This window comes from Onychomys torridus, chromosome 7 (assembly GCF_903995425.1).
Source record: "Onychomys torridus chromosome 7, mOncTor1.1, whole genome shotgun sequence".
Classification (NCBI taxonomy): Eukaryota; Metazoa; Chordata; class Mammalia; order Rodentia; family Cricetidae; genus Onychomys; species Onychomys torridus.
This window is the reverse complement of record NC_050449.1, coordinates 91,694,989-91,714,198: the sequence shown is the minus strand read 5'-3', so window position 1 is coordinate 91,714,198 and position 19,210 is coordinate 91,694,989. Positions and strand designations below refer to the sequence as shown.

Genomic DNA, 19,210 nt, shown 5'->3' with positions numbered 1-19,210 from the left:
AGACTAATTTTAGGAAGGTTGCCAGTTATACACAATAGGCTCCCTCCCAAGATGATATTTGTCCACTGCTTGCCACATCATACAGAGCAGCAAGATAGGATCCCTTTCCATGACCAACCCATCTGCCAGAGGAACCACTGTCTCACCAAACCTGGTGACTTCATTTGGGAATTCTGAGGCCTGTGAGCTGGCCTGGAGGGCAGGCCTGTCAGTCTCTCCTCCCCAGGATACCTGGCTGACTTTTTGAATGAGGCTTCTGCTTCCCCTTCCTGGACCAGGCAACTGAGCAGCAGCTCAGCTTGGCTTCTCTGTGGAGCCAACCCATCTTTTCATTGGTACTCTTCATCTGCTCTGTATCTGCCTTTGTGTGATTCAGAATCTCTTCCTCTTTGGAACAGGGTCTGCTCTTTTCTTTTCTTTCTTTCTTTTTTTGAAAGATTTATTTATTTATTTATTTATTTGTTTGTTTGTTTGTTTATTTATTATATATACAGCATGTATGACTGCAGGCCAGAAGAGGGCGCCAGATCTCATTACAGATGGTTGTGAGCCACCATGTGGTTGCTGGGAATTGAACTCAGGACCTCTGGAAGAGCAGTCAGTGCTCTTAACCTCTGAGCCATCTCTCCAGACCTTCTTTTCTTTATCAGGGTCACAGGGAGGCAGCATCTCAGCTGCCATCTTATATGGAAGTCCCTCCCCCTTCAGTAGACCTTACTTTTTTAGAGTAGTTTTAGCTTTACAGGAAAATTGAGCAGAGTATAGAGGGCCCATTTGCAGCCTCTGCCCCCACATATGCACAGCATCCCTGGAGGAGTAATGCACCGTTCTCAATGCCTGAGGACCACCCCAAGACCACATATCGTATTAGGGTTCACTATTGATGCCAAGTATCCTATGGGTTTGGATCAACCTATCTTAACAAGTAGTCACCATTTCCACGGAAGGCTTTTACTGCCCTGCTCCTGTTCCAGACCCTCCCTGCTAACCGCTGGCAGCCACTGATCCTTCCACTCTCCTTCGAGTTTGACCTTCTGCAGATCGTCTTAGAGTTGAAATCACGGGGTGCAGCCTTTCCAGATTGCTGTCTTTTACTTTATCGCATTTACGATTCCTCCATTTCTATAGCTGGACTCTGCACTTGGCTAACTCACCAGGAAGCCCTGCTGTGTCTTCGTGACCAAGACATGTTCTGGAGGGACTTGCCCTGATTCAGGTGGTTTTGATCTCAGACTTAGGTGCTGTCTGTCAGGATTCTCCAATGGGAAGTCACTGGCTCTCCTCTGTAATTAAAAAGTGCACACTTATTATTATCTGTAGAACGTGACTGACCTCTGTACTTGCCTATTTCCAACAGCTTCCTGAAATGATTATTACTGTGGTTTTGCCAGATGGGTGCCAATGATGACTTTCTAACTTAGACTTTTAAGTGAAATTTTGTTTATTCTTCACTGATTTTGTGCTTCTTTTCTACTTTTCTCTAAGATTTTCCTCACTCCAAAAATAAAAATTAAAAAAAAAAATGGAATTCTTATATAAAGCTTTGTGGGCTCTAAATTCCTATAATTTAAGGCTCACAGAAGGAAGGAGGTCACCAAAGATTCTTTAGACCAACAAACAGCTTAAGTTGCAAAACCTAATTAAAGAAATGAGGTCACTTCCCAGCCTGGCTTCCAAATCTCTTCCCTCTGGCTTCTTTTCATCTTTAGTCCTGCTCCTTTGGGGAGCAGAAACAGGCTTTGCTCGGGCCTCAGTGGGAAGTGACATGAAGGGCCAAACACTACTCCTGCCTGAACTCTTGTGACTTTGATGCACAAATGCAAGACAGGCTGGGCGGGCGGGAAAGAAGCTCTTTAGGTCCAAGTGACTTGAAAAGGGAGATAAAAGGGAGCGGAAGCCAGCAACTGTTATTTCAGTTGCTGCTAGCCTGGGACATGGCTGTTTGTTGTTGATATAATCTCAGTGCCGAGCACTGAACTGCATCCCGCAAATACTGGAGGCTTCATTGTTGCTGCATACTCTACCACACTCTGAATACAAGTTGGAATAAAATGATAAGATGATTGATGTTTCATTTCATTTTAAACCACATTTGAACCCATGAGCCACTTGTGAGTTAAAATATCACTGAAGTGAGGCTGAAGAGATGACTCTGCATTTAAGAGCACTGACTGCTTTTCCAGAAGATCAGGGTTCAGTTCTTACCACCTACATGCTGGTGGCTAATGATCATCTGAAACACTAGTTTCAAGGGCTCCAACACCCTCTTTTTGCCCCATGGGTAGTGCATGCAGATGGTTACAGATATAATGCAGGCAAAACGCTCATAAATGTAAACTAAAAATAAATAAATCTTTAAAAATATACATCATTCTGGTTTGCTGCATGAATTGCATTGGGTAGTATTTGGAAAGAAATCTCACAGACATTACACAGGGAACCAAGTACCTGTCTTTTGTCCTGTCCAATGGTTGTTATTGCCTATGTCAACACTTCTGTACAAAGAGGCCCTGTGGTGGTTTGAAAGAAGATGCCCCCCAAAGGGAGTGGCACTGTTAGGAGGTGTGACCTTGTTGGAGGAAGTGTGTCACTGTAGGGGTGGGCTTTGAGGTCTCAGATATGCTCAAGATACAATCCAGTGTCTCAGTTCACTCCCTGTTGCCTTTGGATCAATACGTAAAATTCTCCGGCACCTTGTCTGCCTGCATGCTGCCATCCTCCCAGCTGCCATGCTCCCCGCCATAATGGCAATGGACTAAACCCCTGAAACTGTAAGCTGCCACCTCAAATTAAATGTTTTCCTTTATAAGAGTTGCTGTGGTCATGGTATCCCACCACAGCAATAGATAGGACCTTTAACATTGTTAGGAAACCCAATTTGGAAATATCCCATATATAATCGTAAGACTTTAATTCATCTTGGCACAACACAGTGAAGCATAGCTAAATTTTTTTTTATTTAAGAATATTTTTATTCATTTAAAATACCATCCACAGATCCCCCTCTCATCCCTTTTCTCACTCCCCCCCCCCCGACCTATCCCCCATCCTCTCCTCCAAAAGGGTAAGGGCTCCAATGGGGAGTCAGCAAAGCCTGGTATATTCAATTGAGGCAGGACCAAGCCCCTTCCGTTGCATCAAGGCTGTGCAAGGTGTTCACCATAGGTAATGGGCTCCAGAAAGCCAGCTCCTGGTCCCATTGCCAGAGGCCTGGCCCCTCAAACAGACCCAGCTTTACAACTGTCTCCCATATGCAGAGGGCCTAGCCTGGTCCCATGAAGGTTCCACAGCAGTTGGTCTAAAGTTCATGAGTTCCTACAAGCTTGGTTCAGTTGTCTCTGTAGATTTTTCCATCATGATCTTGACCCTCCTTGCTCACATAATCCCTCTTTCCTCTCTTTGACTGGACTCCCAGAGTTTGGCCTGGTGCTTGGCTATGTGGATCTCTGCATCTGCTTCTAACAGTTACTGGATGAAGGCTCTATGATGACAGGGCATTCACCAATCTGACTACTGGGATAGGCCAGTTCAGGCACCCTCTCCACTGTTGCTAGTAATCTAGGCTGGGGTCATCCTTGTGGATTCCTGGGAATTTCCATAGCACCCGGTTTCTCCCTAACCCCATAATGTCTCCCTCTATCAAGATTTCTCTTTCATTGCTCTCTCACTCCCTCTGCTTGACCATCTTGTTTCCTCACGTTCTCATCCCCCATCCCCTCCCCTCTATTGTTTCCCCTCACCCCAGTTTACTCATAGAGATCTCATTTATTTCCCTTTCCCAGGGTGAACTATGGATCCTTTTTAGGGTCCTCCTTGTTACCTACAGCTGAATGTTTTAAACCCTTTTTATTTGTTTGTTTTGACAAAGCAATCCTGAAAACCATTTAAAAATTTTCTTTATTAATTTTTTTCATTTATTTTACATACCAAGCACAGTTGACTCTCCCTCCTCTCTTCCTGTTCCTTCCCCCATCTTCCATCTACTCCCCCACCCCTCCTCCATTCAGAAAGGGGAAAGGGGCAGGCTGCCCATGGGAGTCAACAAAACATGGCATATCAAGTTGAGGCAGAACCAAGCTCCTCCCCCTAGAATGGGCAAGGCATCCCAGCATGGGGAATAGGTTCTAAAAGCCAGCTCATGCACCAGGGACCAGTCCTGATCCCACTGTTAGGGGCCCCACAAACAGACCAAGCTACACAACTGTCACCCACATATACGGGCTCCCTAGTTGTTAGTCCAGAGTCTATGAGCTCCCACTAGCTCAGGTCAGCTGTCTCTGTGGGTTCCCCCATCATGATCTTGATCCCCTTTGCTAGTACAATCCTTTCTCCCTCTCTTCAACTGGACTCCTGGAACTCAATCCATTGCTTGGCTGTGGATCTCTGCATCTGCTTCCTTCAGTGACTGGATGAAGGCTCTGTGATGACAATTAGGGTAGTCACCAGTCTGATTACAGGACAAGGCCAGTTCTGGCACCCTCTCTACTGTTGCTAGGAGTCTTAGCTGGGGGTCATCCTTGTAGATTCCTGGGAATTTACCTAACACCAGGTTTCTCCCTAATCTCAAAATGGCTCCCTCTATCAAGATACCTCTATCATTACTACCCCCCTCTCTCTGCTGCCCCCAACTCAACCAACTGGATCCCTCATTTTCTCATCCCCTAACCCCTTCCCTACACACTCCCAAACCCCCAGTTTTCCCAGGATATATAATCTATTTCCCCTTCTCAAGGAAATCCCTTGTTACCTCGCTTCTCTGGGGCTGTGGATTGTAGCCTGGTTAACCTTTGTTTTACAGCTAATATTCACTTATGAGTGAGTACATACCATATTTGTCTTTCTGAGTCTGCATTTCCTCGCTCAGAATGATATTTTCTTTTCTTTTTTAAGATTCATTTATTTTATGTATATGAGTGCTCTGTCTTCATGCATACTGAAAGAGGGAATCAGACCCCACTACAGATGGTTATGAGATACCATGTGGGAATTGAACTCAGGACCTCTGAAAGAGCAGTCAGTGCTCTTAACCACTGAGCCATCTCTCCAGCCCCCAGGATGATATTTTCTAGTTCCATCCATTTACCTGAAAATTTCATGATGTCCTTGTTCTTTTTTTCTCATTGTACAAACCCTTGGATTCTCTTTATTCACTGGTCCATTTCTACAACAAATACATCCCAAACACTATATAATAAAGTTATTTACAACACTTCCAAATGACAAGATTGCATGTTGCCCCACTACTGCTATTCACACAGTCCTTCCACAGCACAGTGCATCATTAGATCTGCAAATGCTCACCCTGTACTCTAGGCTGCTTAGAAAATGTGAAACTAATAACATTTATAATGGCATTAGCTCCTTTCAATACATGGCAACATTTTAGAAGCCCTGAACTTCATTTTGCAACACCAAAAGGGCTGCTCCCCGTGTATACCTTATGAGACAGGTTTCAGAGACTAGGAAAAGGATTGAGTTATTAAAATGACTAACTGTACAGAAATAGATTTTAAAAGGCACAGCTGAAAATTGCTCTTTGTAAAATTCACACACATTTACAAGTGTCAAGTCATCTTCCAGCTTGCTTACTTGGATTTTCTTCGCCTGGATTGCACTGCACCAGTTACATCTTTTGTAGAGCTGGAGGCTGAAACAGGCTGAGAAGATTGTTTTCGATGTCCATTTTCCATGCTCTCAGAAGCCACAGTTGGCTCCTCAGTTCAAGAGTTTCTTCGGCTCAGGGTTTTGGACTTCTCAACTATCTCTTTTGGCTCACTGCTTTGTCCAGAGACTATGGCAGCATTTCCCTCAAGTTCTGGTCTGGCAACAGGCCCCTGCAGTGCTGTGGCTGCAGTCTCCTTTGGGACCATTGTTTTTTTTTAACCTCAGAGTAATACTCCACTGTGTAAATGTACCACATTTTCTTTATCCATTCTTCAGTGGAGAGGCATCTAGGTTGTTTCAAATAATGCTGCTTTGAACATAGTTGAGCAAGTATTCTTGTGGTATGATTGAGCAGCCTTTGGGTATATGCCCAAGATTGGTATAGCTGGGTTTTGAGGTATATTGATTTCCAATTTTCTGAGAAACCACCATACTAATTCCCAAAGTGGCTGTATAAGTTTGCACTCCCACCAGCAGTAGAGGAGTGTTCCCCTTACTCTCCACATCCTCTCAACATAGGCTGTCATTAGCGTTTTTGATCTTAGCCATTCTGACAGATGTAAGATGGTATCTCAGAGTCATTTTGATTTGCATTTCTCTGATGACTAAGGATGTTGAACAATTCTTCAAGTGTTTCTTGGCCATTTGTGATTCTTCTGTTAAGAATTCTGTTTAAATCTGTACCCCATTTTTAAATTGGATTATTTGGTATTTTGATATTTAGTTTCTGCAGTTCCTTTATATTTTGGAGATCAGCCCTCTGTCAGATGTGGGGTTGATGAAGATCTTTTCCCATTCTGTAGTCTGCTGTTTTATCTTGTTGACAGTGTCCTTTGCTTTACAGAAGCTTTTCAGTTTCAGGAGGCCCCATTTATTAATTTTTGCTTTCAGTGTCTGTGCTACTGGTGTTATAGTTAGGAAGTGGTCCCCTGTGCCAATGCGTTCAAGACTACTTCCTACTTTCTCTTCTATCAATTTCAGTGTAACTGGTTTTATATTGAGGTCTTTGATCCACTTGGACTTGAGTTTTGTGCATGGTGATAGATATGGATCTATTTGCAATCTTCTACATGTTGTCATCCATTTATGCCAGCACCATTTGTTGAAGAAGCTTTCTTTTTTCCATTGTATAATTTTGGCTTCTTTGTAAAAACCAATCAGGTGTTCGTAGGTGTGTGGATTTATGTCAGGGTCTTCAAATTGATTCTATTGGTCCCCATATCTGTTTTTATGCCAGTACCATGCTGTTTTTATTACTATAGCCCTATAGTAGACCTTGAAGTCAGGCATGATGATACCTCTGGAAGTCCCTTTATTATACAGGATTGTTTTAGCTATCCTGGGTTTTTTGTTCTTCCATATGAGTTGAGTGTAAGAGAAATCCAAGAGAGTCTGTTTAAGGGGTATCAGGGATTTATTAAGATATGAAATGGGGGAAATACACTCATGAATATAGGATAGGGTAAATCTAGTTGCAGAGTCCTTGGAAAGCTGGGAACTGATCACATGCTGCTTCACATCACCTGACCCAGTCTTCACCACCCAAGAGTTCCGACCCCCCTTTCTCTTCCCTTTTAAGAGGTTTCATAGGCAGATAAGAAGCACCACCTCTATTGGGCCAGGTAGCCCAAGGTCATTGGCAGAGTGAATAGCCACTACACTTGAGTATTGTTCTTTCGAGGTCTGTGAAGAATAGTGTTGGAATTTTTATGGAGATTGCATTAAATCTGTAGATTGCTTTTGGTAAGATTGCCATTTTTACTATGTTAATCCTACCGCTCTTAGAGCATGGGAGGTCTTTCCATTTTCTGAGATCTTCTCCAATTTCTTTCTTCAAAGACTTAAAGTTCTTGTCATACGGATCTTTCACTTGTTTGGTTAGAATCACCTCAAGATAGTTTGTATTTTTCATGGCTATTGTAAAGGGTGTTGTTTCTCTGATTCCTTTCTCAGCCCATTTATTGTTTGTATATAGGAGGGCTACTGATTTTTTTTTAATTAATTTTGTATCCAGCCACATTACTGAAGGAGTTTATCAGCTGTAAGAGTTCCCTGGTAGAATTTTTGGGGTTACTTATGTATACTATCATGTCATCTGCAAATAGTGAAAGTTTGACTTCTTCCTTTCTCATTTGTATCCCCTTGATCTTCTTTTGTTGCCTTATTACTCTAGCTAGAACTTCGAGTAGAACTTTGAATAGATATGGAGAGAGTAGACAGTCTTGTCTTGTTCCTGATTTTAGTGAAATTGCTTTGAGTTTTTCTCCATTTAATTTGATATTGGCTGTCAGATTGCTGCATATTGCTTTTTATTATGTTTAGGTATGTTTATTGTATCCCTTATCTCTCTAGAATCTTTATCATAAAGAGGTGTTGGATTTGGTCAAAGGCTTTTTTTTTTTTTGTCAAAGCATCTAATGAGATGATCATGTGATTTTTCCTTTTTTTTTTGTATATGGTGGATTACATTGACAGATTTTCGTATGTTGAACTATCTATCCTTGCATCTCTGGGATGAAGTCTACTTGATCATGGTGGATTTTTTTGATGTGTTCTTGGATTTGGTTTGCCAATATTTTATTGAGTATTTTCACATCAATGCTCATGAGGGAGATTGATCTATAATTCTTTCTTTGTTGCATCTTTGTGTGGTTTGGGTATCAGGGTAACTGTGGCCTTTTAGAAAGAATTTGGCAATGTTCCTTCTGTTTCTATTGTGTGGAACAATTTGAGGAGTATTGGTACCTTCTTTGAAATTCTGATAGAATTCTGTGCAGAAATCATCTGGTCCTGGGCTTTTTTTGGTTGGAAGACTTTTTTTTTTTTTTTTTGGAGCTGAGGATCGAACCTGGGGCCTTGCACTTGCTAGGCAAGCACTCTACCACTGAGTTAAATCCCCAACTCCAGTTGGAAGACTTTTAATGCCCATTTCTATTTCCTTGGGGATTATAGGTTTATTTAAATTGTTTATTTGGTCATGATTTAATTTTGGTATGTGGTTACTATCAAGAAAATTGTCCACTTCTTTTAGATTTTTCCAATTTTGTGGAGTACAGGTGATTGAAGTATGACCTGATGATTCTCTGGATTTCCTCAGTGTCTGTTGTTATGTCTCCTTCTTTGATTCTAATTTTGTTAATTTGGGAATTCTCTCTCTGCTTTTTGGTTGGCTGGGATAAGAGTTTGTCTATCTTATTGATTTTCTCAAAGAGCCAACTCTGCTTCATTGATCTTTGTATTGTTCTCTTTGCTTCTATTTGATTGATTTCAGCCTGGAGTTTGAGTATTTCCTGCCATCTACTCCTCCTCAGTGAGTTTGCTTCTTTTTGTTCCAGAGCTATTAGGTGTGCTGTTAAGTCGCTAGTGTGAGATTTCTCCAAATTCTTTATATAGGCACTTAGTGCATGAACTTTTCTCTCAGTACTGCTTTCATAGTGTCCCATCAGTTTGGGTATGTTGTGGATTCATTTTCATTGAATTCTAGGAAGTCTTTAATGTCTTTCAATTTCTTCCTTGACTCAGTGGTGATTCAGTTGAGAGTTGTTCAGTTTCCTTGAATTTGTAGGTTTTCTGTAGTTTATGTTGTTGTTGAATTCTAACTTTAACCCATGATGAGATGATAAGATACAGTGGGTAATTACAATTTTTTGTATCTGTTGAGGTTTGCTTTATGACCAAGTATATGGTCAGTTTTAGAAAAGGTTCCATGAGGTTCTGGGAAGAAGGTATATTCTTTTGTGTGTCGCGCCCGCCTCGACCAGCAAGGATTACGCGACACCGGGATCCTTCTTAAAACAGTTTAATCAGGCCCTTGATTAATTGCATTGTCTTTCTCTCTCTCCCCGGGGCAAGCCTCTCCCAGCACCTAAGTAGGGCTAGGCTGCCAACCCCAGGCAGCCACGTGGGCACTGTCCACAGGTTCACGCATATGCCAGCAGCACACAAATCCAGCCATAGCCAAATAAGGAGCTGTTTACCATAAAGAGTGTTTGCCACCAGGAAGGCAGAGGGTAGAAGCCAGAGCCATCTTTAGGGTGCGGCTACACGCAGCTCTCTACATTTGTGTTTGAATAAAATGTTCTGTAGATGTCTATTAAGTCCATTTGAGTCAGAACATCTGCTAGTTCTGCTGTTTCTTTCTTAAGTTTCTGTCTGGCAGACCTGTCCATTGGTGAGAATGGGGTGTTGAAGTCTTCCACTATTAATGTGTGGGGCTTGATGTGTGATTTAAGCTTTAGTAATTTTCTTTTACAAATGCCCCTTGTATTTGGGGCATAGATGTTCAGAACTGAGACTTCATCTTGATGGGTTTTTCCTTTGATGAATATGAAATGTCCTCCATATCTTGATTAATTTTAGTTTGAAGTCTATTTTGTTACATATTAGGATAGCTACACCAGCTTGCTTCTTAGGTCCATTTGATTGGAAGATCTTTTCCCAACCCTTTACTCTGAGGTAATGCCTGTCTTTGAAGGTGAGATGTGTTTCTTGTATGCAGCAGAAGGATGGATCCTGTTTTCCTATCCATTTTGTTAGCCTGTGTCTTTTTATAGGTGAATTAAGTCCATTGAGATTAAGAGATATTAATGGCCAGTGATTTTTAATTGCTGGTTTTGTTTTTTGTGGTTTTTTGTTTGTTTGTTTGTTTGTTTGTTTGTTTGTTTGTTTTTGGTGGTGGTGGTGCTTCTGTATGTGTGTTTTCCTATGTATGTGTGTTTTCCTATGTATGTGTGTTTTCCTTCTTTGAGTTTTGCTGGGGTAAGATTAACTATTGCCTGTGTGTGGATGTAGCTACCTTCCATGGGTTGGAGTTTTCCTTATAGTACTTTCTGTAGGGCTGGATTTGTGGTTAGATATTGTTTAAATCTGGTTTTGTCATGAAATATCTTGTTTTCTCTGTTTATGGTGATTAAAAGTTTTGCTGGGTATAGTAGTCTGGGCTGGCATTCATGGTCCCTTAATGTCTGCAAAACATCTGTCCATGACCTTCTGACTTTCAGAGTCTCCATTGGGAAGTTGGGTGTAATTCTGATGGGTCTGCCTTTATATGTTACTTGACTTTTTTCCTTTACAACTTTATTATTCTCCCTTTTTTCTGTATGTTTAGTGTTTTGATTATTATATGGCAAGGGGACTTTTTTTTTGTTCAGCCTATTTAGCATTCTGTAAGCTTCTTGTACTTTTATAGGCATGTCCTTCTTTAGGTTGGGAAAGTTTTCTTCTATGATTTTATTGAATATGTTTTCTATGCCTTTGAGCTGGGATTCTTCTCCTTCTTCTATTCCTATTATTCTTCGGTTTGGTCTTCTCACGGTGTCCCAGATTTCCTGGATGTTTTGTGTTAGGAGTTTATTGGATTTAACATTTTCTTTGACTGATGAATCTATTTCCTATATCAAATCTTCAACACCTGAGAGTCTCTCTTCCATCTCTTGTATTCTGTTGGTGATGCTTGCATCTGTAGTTCCTATTAGCTTTTCCAGATATTGCATTTCCAGAATTCCCTCAGTTTATGCTTTCTTTACTGTTTCTATTTCAATTTTCAAGTCTTGAACCATTTCCTTCACCTGTTTGTGTGGGGTTTGTTTGTTTGTTTGTTTTTTTGTTTTGTTTTGTTTTGTTTTTCTTGTCATTCTTAGCTTTCTTTAAGGGATTTATTGATTTCTTCCAATTTTTTGTCTTTCCCTCAATTTCTTCAATGGAATTTTTCACTTCTCTTTAAGGGCCTCTATAATCTTCATAAAGTTATTTTAAGGGCGTTTTCTTGTGTTGCAGCTGCATTGGAATGGTTAGGTCTTGCTGTTGTAGGATCACTGGGTTCTGGTGGTGCCATCTTGCTCTTTCAGTTGTTGAATGAATGTATTCTTACACTGGCATTTACTCATCTGTTCTTCCGACTGGTGTGGGTTGCACCTGTGTCTATGTAGTCTGTTCTTCCGACTGGTGGGGGTCATGCTCGTGTCTATGTAGTCTGTTCTTCCGACTGGTGGGGGTTGCACCTGTGTCTATGTAGTCTGTTCTTCCGACTGGTGGGCGTCATGCTCGTGTCTATGTAGTCTGTTCTTCCGAATGGTGGGGGTTGCACCTGTGTCTATGTAGTCTGCTGAGGTTACAGGGGAGGGCTGGCTACAGGGAGGGTGTTCAGGTGCATGGGGTTGGTTGTCAGAGTGGGACTTGTAGGGACAGAGTCCAGTGGGTGACTTGGAGTTGGTGCAGCCTAGAGGCAGGGCTGGCTGGTGAGGTTTGCTCACTTAAAAGTTTTTAAGCACTGTATGTTTAAGAACATGGAAAGTCATCTTTCTTAAAGTCTCATCTCTCAAAAATAACTGGTGTGAACAGCCTCATGCCCATCCTTCCAGATAATTCTATATACACATGTGCTCTTCTTAAAGCAGTATTAAGTTAAATAATTAATTGGATTAATTTTGAAAAAGGGTCATATGTACCCCAGGCTGACCTCAAACATCCTATGTTAGCTGGGAATGACCTCAGACCTGTGATCCTCCTACCTCTGTTTCCTGAGGGCTGGGATTGCAGGTGTGAACCACCACACCTAGTTCTTCTACTTTGTGTAAGACACAGAACCCAGGCATTGTGCTAGGCAGGCATTCTCCCAGCTGAGCTACACACCCAGCCTGGAAGGCAGTTTTTTAAAAACAAAAACATTTCTGTGTATCAAATAAGAAGGAGCAAAAGATATATTTTAAGAACTAAGTTGTATTTTCTTCTGATGACTGGAAGCAGGGTAAGAATGGAGCATAAATCAGGAAAGTTTGGGCTTTTACATGTTTAATGTTTAACAGAGATAATTAAATTTTTGTTTGAGTCTATAAAATAAAAACTGTGGTGACATATAGAAGCCAGGACATTTCCTTGTTAGTTAGAGAAGTATCCGTACTCATATACATGTATATGTTTTTAATATTTACATTTTACTTATTTGAGTGTATGTGTGTGTTACATGTGTACATGTGTGTGCTACAGCACACTTGTGGAAGTCAGAGAACAGTTTGCAAGAGTTATTTCTTTCCTTCCACCACATGGGTTCTGGGATCCATTTCTGGTTGTCAGGATTGGTGTTAAGTGCCCACCCATTGAATCATCTCACAGCCTTCATTTATGTATTTGTATTTCCATATTTGGGGGCTATATCCTCATTCACTTTAGGTGATCTTTTCATACTGGAGTATACTTCGAAATTCAATTTTCTCTTGAAACATAAAATACTCACCCCTAGAGAAGTTAAATACTGGCAATAAACTGTAATTTGTAAGAAAACTGTTGAAATTTCACGGGTCTCTTCTGGCACATTAATGCATTTTTCAGAATCCCCATTCCAGGAATTGAACTTAGGGGGAACTCATTGAGTATTTTTATAAGTGACCAAATGTACGTTGAGATACCAGCTCTCTTCAATACGAAAACAGTTACAACAGAATACAGAGGAATCTAAAATTCCTCCTATCTCATTTGGGCTAATGATTTAAAGCTTCACCAGGATAAGTGTTTTTAAAAGTCCCAAGGGTACAAGGTAGTTTGGAAAGACGACATAACCATTATGAGCTGTGATAAACTCTTCCAATGAGCTTCACCATAACAGTTATAAAGATAAAGAAAATCCCAGCCAGAATATGCCAAATACCATATGACTAGTACAGGTAGAGGCAATAAACAGTTACAGGAAGTGAGTATGGGTGGGTCAATTGCCCTAGCACAGGATGGAGAGATGAAACTGAGTTATTAGAAATAACAGAATATTTACCTAGTAACAGCACCTGTGATTAAGTGCACTTAATAGCTTTCCATCCTGGCTGTCTTCCAGAACGTGCATCAGCAAGGGTACAGGAGCATTGCTGTGTCTTCTCACATCAGGAAGCACAAGATATCCATGGCTTCTGAAGGCTGTCTTTTTTTTTTTTTTTTTTTTTTTTTTGGTCAGGTGGTAGTGAGGGTGGAGTGTGTTGAAACAGCCTCAGCAATCCTGGAACTCACTATGTAGACTAGGTTGGCTTCAGACTCACAGAGATCCACATACCACTCCTTCCTGAGTGCTGGGATTAAAGGTGTGAGCCACCAGGCCCTGCTCTAAATTTTCACTGTGAAAATTATGTTTTGTCTATTATTACTGTATGTGCTGGTTCCTAGTTGGTGGAACTGTTTGGGAAGGGTTAGAAGGTGTAATCTTGTTCAAGTATGTGCATCACTGTGGACAGGCTTTGAGATTTCAAAAGACTTGTGCCAGTCCCAGAGTGTACACTACCTCCTGGTTGTGGATCAAGATGTGAACTCTCAGGGCTGGAGATGTAGCGGTGGTAAGGAGCAATAGTTCTTTCAGAAGACTAGGATTTGATTTTCAACACCCACTTGATGGCACACAATTCTCTATAAATCTCCAGTCTCAGAGAATCTGACATCTTCTCTGGCTTTTGAGGGCACTGCATGCATATTGGAACATGCTTTTAATCCCAGCGCTTGGGAGGAAGAGACAGGCAGATCTCTACGTGTTTAAGGCCAGCCTGGTCTACAGAGGGAGTTCCAAAAGAGTCAGGGTTACATAGAGAAAGCCTGTCTCAAACAACAACAACAACAACAACAGCAAAAAAGTATGGAATTAAATTTCATAAAAAGTTAGAATTATGGTCTATTTGGTAGAAAATGCATCAAAATTCCCTTTATAAGCCTTGCTTCCAAGGAAGCCCTGCCCAGGCAGGGCAGAGCCCAGGGAGGGTGAGGCCCTTGACCTTCAAGAACCCATCTGTGCATAAGTGTGTGTGTGTGTGTGTGTGTGTGTGTGTGTGTGTGTGTGTGCATACACGCGCGCACAAAGTATGGGGTAAGAGTGGTGGAGAGAAGGATTTGATCCTGGGACATCCTTATGGTCTATATTACCTTATTTTTGGAAACACACACAAACAGAAAAACTATTTCCCCACCCTCCCCTACATTCTCTTGAATTCTTTGTCCCATTCTCACCTTAGAAAATTACTTCATTCCCAAAATAAAATGGAAATGGAAATTAAAAAAGTGAAATTTCAGTTATTTGTTGGAGGTCAAGCTTGGTAATAAAAGCCAGTGGCTAAATTTTTGTATATGATTATTTTTTAATTTAATTAAAAATCAATATCAGATATATATGGTATCATGTGGAAATAATTGATCTCAGAAAGTACCCTTAGGATAGAGTGTTTGCCTCCCATGCTGGGTTCAAAAGGTCCCATCCCCAGAAAGTTTAAAAAAGTATTAGTGTGAGTATTACTAGTATTAAAGTATTACTTTAGAAGAGCCATAATCACAGAAATTGGGAGACAAGGACAGGAAGATCAGGAGTTCAAGGCTAGCCTGCTGTATAGTGAGTACTAGGCCAGTCTGTGGACAAGGTGAATTCTAGGCTAGGCTGGATCCATAAGATCAAGTCTCCAAGACTTGATTAGGTTATCCTCAAAGGTGGAAAAGAAACCTTTCAAAATTCAAAACTTGGTTTGTGTTGAAAATGGAAATTAAGGCCGGGCAGTGGTAGTTCACGCCTTTAATCCCAGCACTCGGAGGCAGAGGCAGGTGGATCTCTGAGTTCGAGGCCAGCCTGGTCGCCAAAGAGAGTTCCAGGAAAGGCACAAAGCTACACAGAGAAACCCTGTCTCAAAAAAACAAACCAAACAAAACATAAATGGAAATTAAGTACAGTCCTGCTAAATTTATAGTGGCATCTTTGATATTTTTCCTTCTGATTCTATTATCTTTCTATGTTCTGTGTTTGACACTTGAAACCACTTTTACTGTTTATGACTCTCTTTCTCTTTCTTCCCTCCTCCTCTCTCTTTACAGTGCCCTATTGGAGCTCATCCTCATACATGCTAGACAAACATTAGAGCTAAGTAAGGGTCAAGGCCAACCCCTTATTGGGCCTGTATGTTTGTTTGTTTGTTTGTTTATTTATTCATTCATTCATTTTCTTACCTACTTATTTTTTTTGTTTATATGTAACAGGGGTCAGGTAATTCATCTGGCCTACTCCATGTAGATCCTAAGATCCTGATGGCTGAGGTTACCAGGCTTTTTCATTTGCATTTTCATTGAATGTTTCTTTCCACTTAAATAATATATCATCATATTGGCTCTACGGATATCCATGGGAAAACTCTGTACAATGAGAGGGAGACAGTCATGTGATGATCTTCTTGGAAAAGTTCTCCCAAAAGTCTTCCCTCCTTCTGTTTCTCTCCTCCTCCTAACAACTATATAAAATACTGGGTTTCCTTAGGACATTCTCGCACATGTGTAAAATAGACCTTGATTTCATTCATGCCCCATGACCCTCTCCTCTTGCTGGCTCTGTTCCTTCTCCTCTTTATTCCTCAAAGTACTCTAAGGACTTTAGAAATACTTTAAGCATTTCTTTTCAGCAAGAGTGTCAAGTACCCAACCCAACAACCCAAAACACACTCTGCAGTGAGGATAACTTGGACTTCTGATGACTGTCTCTACCTCCCAAAGGCTGAGGTGCATGTACCAACACCTTCCTTCTTCTGCTGTGTTGGGGATCTTTCCACCTCTAAAGAACCAGATTCAGATTGGGTCCTCCCACTTCAAATGATTCAATCAAGAGAAATCCCTGACAGCTGTACTTGACCTCTGGCATTTAGTTAATTCCAGAGTTAATGAAGATGACAACCAAGACCAGACACCACATACTCCCTGTTTAAGTAGTTCTTAACCTCTGTGGTTTTTTTCATTCTTTTATGTTAAACCTTTATTCATTTTTATTTCATTGGTTTATGTGCAAATTGTAGGCCTTTGTTAGTGTATATGCACTTGGGGCACACAAGAGCCTGGAGAGAAGAGGGTGTTAGAGATCTTCCTGAACTGTAGTTACAGGTGGTTATGTGCTATCCTGTGGGTACTACAAGAGCAGACAGTCCTTCTAAGTGAATGGTTCTCCACTGGGAGAGACCCTTCAAACAGTTCCTCACAGATTGAGGACCCACAACCTCAATAACCTAAAATTATTTCTGTTGCTACTTCATAACTGTAATTTTACTACTGTCATGAATTATTTTGTAAATTTCTGCTCTGCTGTATGCCTGACATGGGACCTCTGAGCCCTCAAAGTGGCCTCTTCCCACGGGTTGAGGATCAATACTCTAAGTGCTGAGCCATCTTTCCCATCTCTCTTTACTTTTTGATCTCTTTGACACTGTCCCTTACAGCTCCCATTGCCCTAGAACCTTCTGTGTAGCTGTGTGTGGGCTCCAACTCCTGATCCAGCTGCCCTCACCTGGATTCCTGGCATGCAGCACCACACTCGGTTGATCCTCATAGTTTCCCATGTTCCCTTTCCCAGCTTACCTCTCTGTCAGGTTTACCAAAATTCAGTGTGGCCAGTGGGGACCTGAACCCTCCCTATTCTTCTCTCAGAGTCCTCACTGCTGCTGTTGGAAGCATGGGCCACCACACCCAGCATCAGCACAGTTTATCCTCATATCTGGATGGAATGGAGTATTAAAACCACCAGATAGTTATTCAATTTCACTTTCATGTGAAAAATGATGGTCCTGTCATATCTTACTAAAAAGATTACTTTTCCCTCTGAACCCCATCACTTCCAGTGGCTTATTGTGTGTGTGTGTGTGCGCGCGTGCATGCGCATGTGTGCGTGTGTGTGTGTGTGTGTGTGTGTGTGTGTGTGTGAGTGTTTGTGTGTGTGTTCATTAATAGTTTGTTCTAAAACTTTTTCAATTTTTGAAGATACCTTTTTCTCTGATATGGGTAAACATAAGAAATACCACACAATATACATACCATACAATACATACATACAATATACCATAAAATATGTGTGTGTATGTATATATATAGTTTTGTTTTGTTTTTCGAGACAGGGTTTCTCTGTGTAGCTTTGCGCCTTTCCTGAATCTCTCTCTGTAGACCAGGTTGGCCTCGAACTCACAAAGATCTGCCTGCCTCTGCCTCCCAAGTGATGGGATTAAAGGCGTGCGCCACCCCCCCCCCCCACCCCCCCCCCCGGCATCTATATTTTGTATTTTTGATGATACATTTGGTATTGGTTTATACTGTGTGTGGCTTAGGGAATATGACACTCTCCATTTCACTAGTAAGCTGATTTTCAACCAATTTATGTGTCCACACAGTCCTTCAGAATGTTTGTGGTTTAATTGTGCTCTTTCTTAAATACAAACTCTCTCTCTCTCTCTCTCTCTCTCTCTCTCTCTCTCTCTCTCTCTCTCTTTCCCTCTCTCTTTCTAGCTCTCTCTCATGAACTCATTTACACAGCCGCACATACTAGGGTCTACAAATTTTATCAATTTATAAGTCAAGTTAGAATTACAAACCTTGCTCTGGAGAACAGCATTTCAAAAGTAAGTTGTGAAATTCGAATTTTTTGTTAGAGAGCAAGCTCTAATTCACAGAGATCTGCTAGGGAGTCTGGTTTTCCAGGGCTGGAGCTGAAGGCATATGCCAGCTCACCTGCCCAAACTGCTTCCTTAAGCAGCTGTCATTTTGTTGGTTGGTTGGTTGGTTGGTTGGTTGGTTTAGTCTTCTGAGAGGGGGTTTATCTGTGCAGCCTTGGTGGTCCTGAGAAGAAAGTTAAGGGATGGTTGTGAAGAAGCAAAGAAGCTTGATACATTCAGGGTTTGGAACCATGATTTCCCACTAGGGTATTTGTTGGTTTCAGGAGGAGCTGCTTGATCCATCTAGAAGGACCAAGGCAAGGCCAAGTCTCCATCTAGTCAGGGGAACACAGAAAGGACAGTGGCAACCTAGCCAACCAAGGACTCTTGGTTTCCCAGAAATAGTGGACAGTGAAAGTGTTTGTACAAGGAGTGTGCCCTGCCAACAGTATCCCTGGGAAGCCTATGGCTCTTTGGCTAGTATTAATCCATTTATAGACAAAACTGACTCCCCAGAAGCCTTGTCTACATCTGTTGATATGAGTGAGCACTTACTAGCAGAAGCTTGTGTCTGTACATCACTGGGAATTGAGTGGTGCTCTTAAGGAGTCATATAGGATGATGTAATGTCCACAGTCATTCCACTTTCGTGAAAGCACAAAGTAAAACTGCATCCTTCCAAGTCCAGGTCTCACCCACATCTCCTCATCCTGTCTCCTGGTTGTCTTCAGCCTGGAGCCGGCCAGTGAGTGACAGCAGATGCTCAATGTCATGCACAGTTTCTCTCTCCAGATATCACAGGAAGTTTGAACATCACTACTCCAGATCAGACAGTTCAGGAAGCCCAAGGGGAAACTGTCCACCTGCCCTGCATGTTCACTCTTACCCCTGAGGACCAAGGACCACTGGACATCGAGTGGCTTCGGCTTTCGGGACCCAGTGAGGCGAGGGACCATGTGGTGAGTGTACCCTGTGCCTGCTCACTTTCACGAGGTAAATTTGGTATTATGGCTGCAAGCCGCACTGCACAGGCTTGTGAACATGTATAGAGTAATCCAAGATTTTCTAAGTGTTGTAGAATATTATTTTAAGGTGTGCTAATTTTTTATTTTGGATTTAACTCTGTGAAGCTATGTTAC

General features: G+C 41.6%; 1 protein-coding gene across 1 annotated transcript in view; it reads left to right on the top strand.

Annotated features, from left to right (window-relative positions):
• Positions 1-19,210, top strand: part of LOC118587642 (coxsackievirus and adenovirus receptor-like) — a 51,172-nt gene that overhangs the window by 9,266 nt on the left and 22,696 nt on the right. Inside the window, exon 2 of the mRNA XM_036193645.1 lies at positions 18,864-19,030. Within this exon, the coding sequence (XP_036049538.1) occupies positions 18,864-19,030 (167 nt within the window). The remainder of the gene's footprint in view (positions 1-18,863; positions 19,031-19,210) is intronic.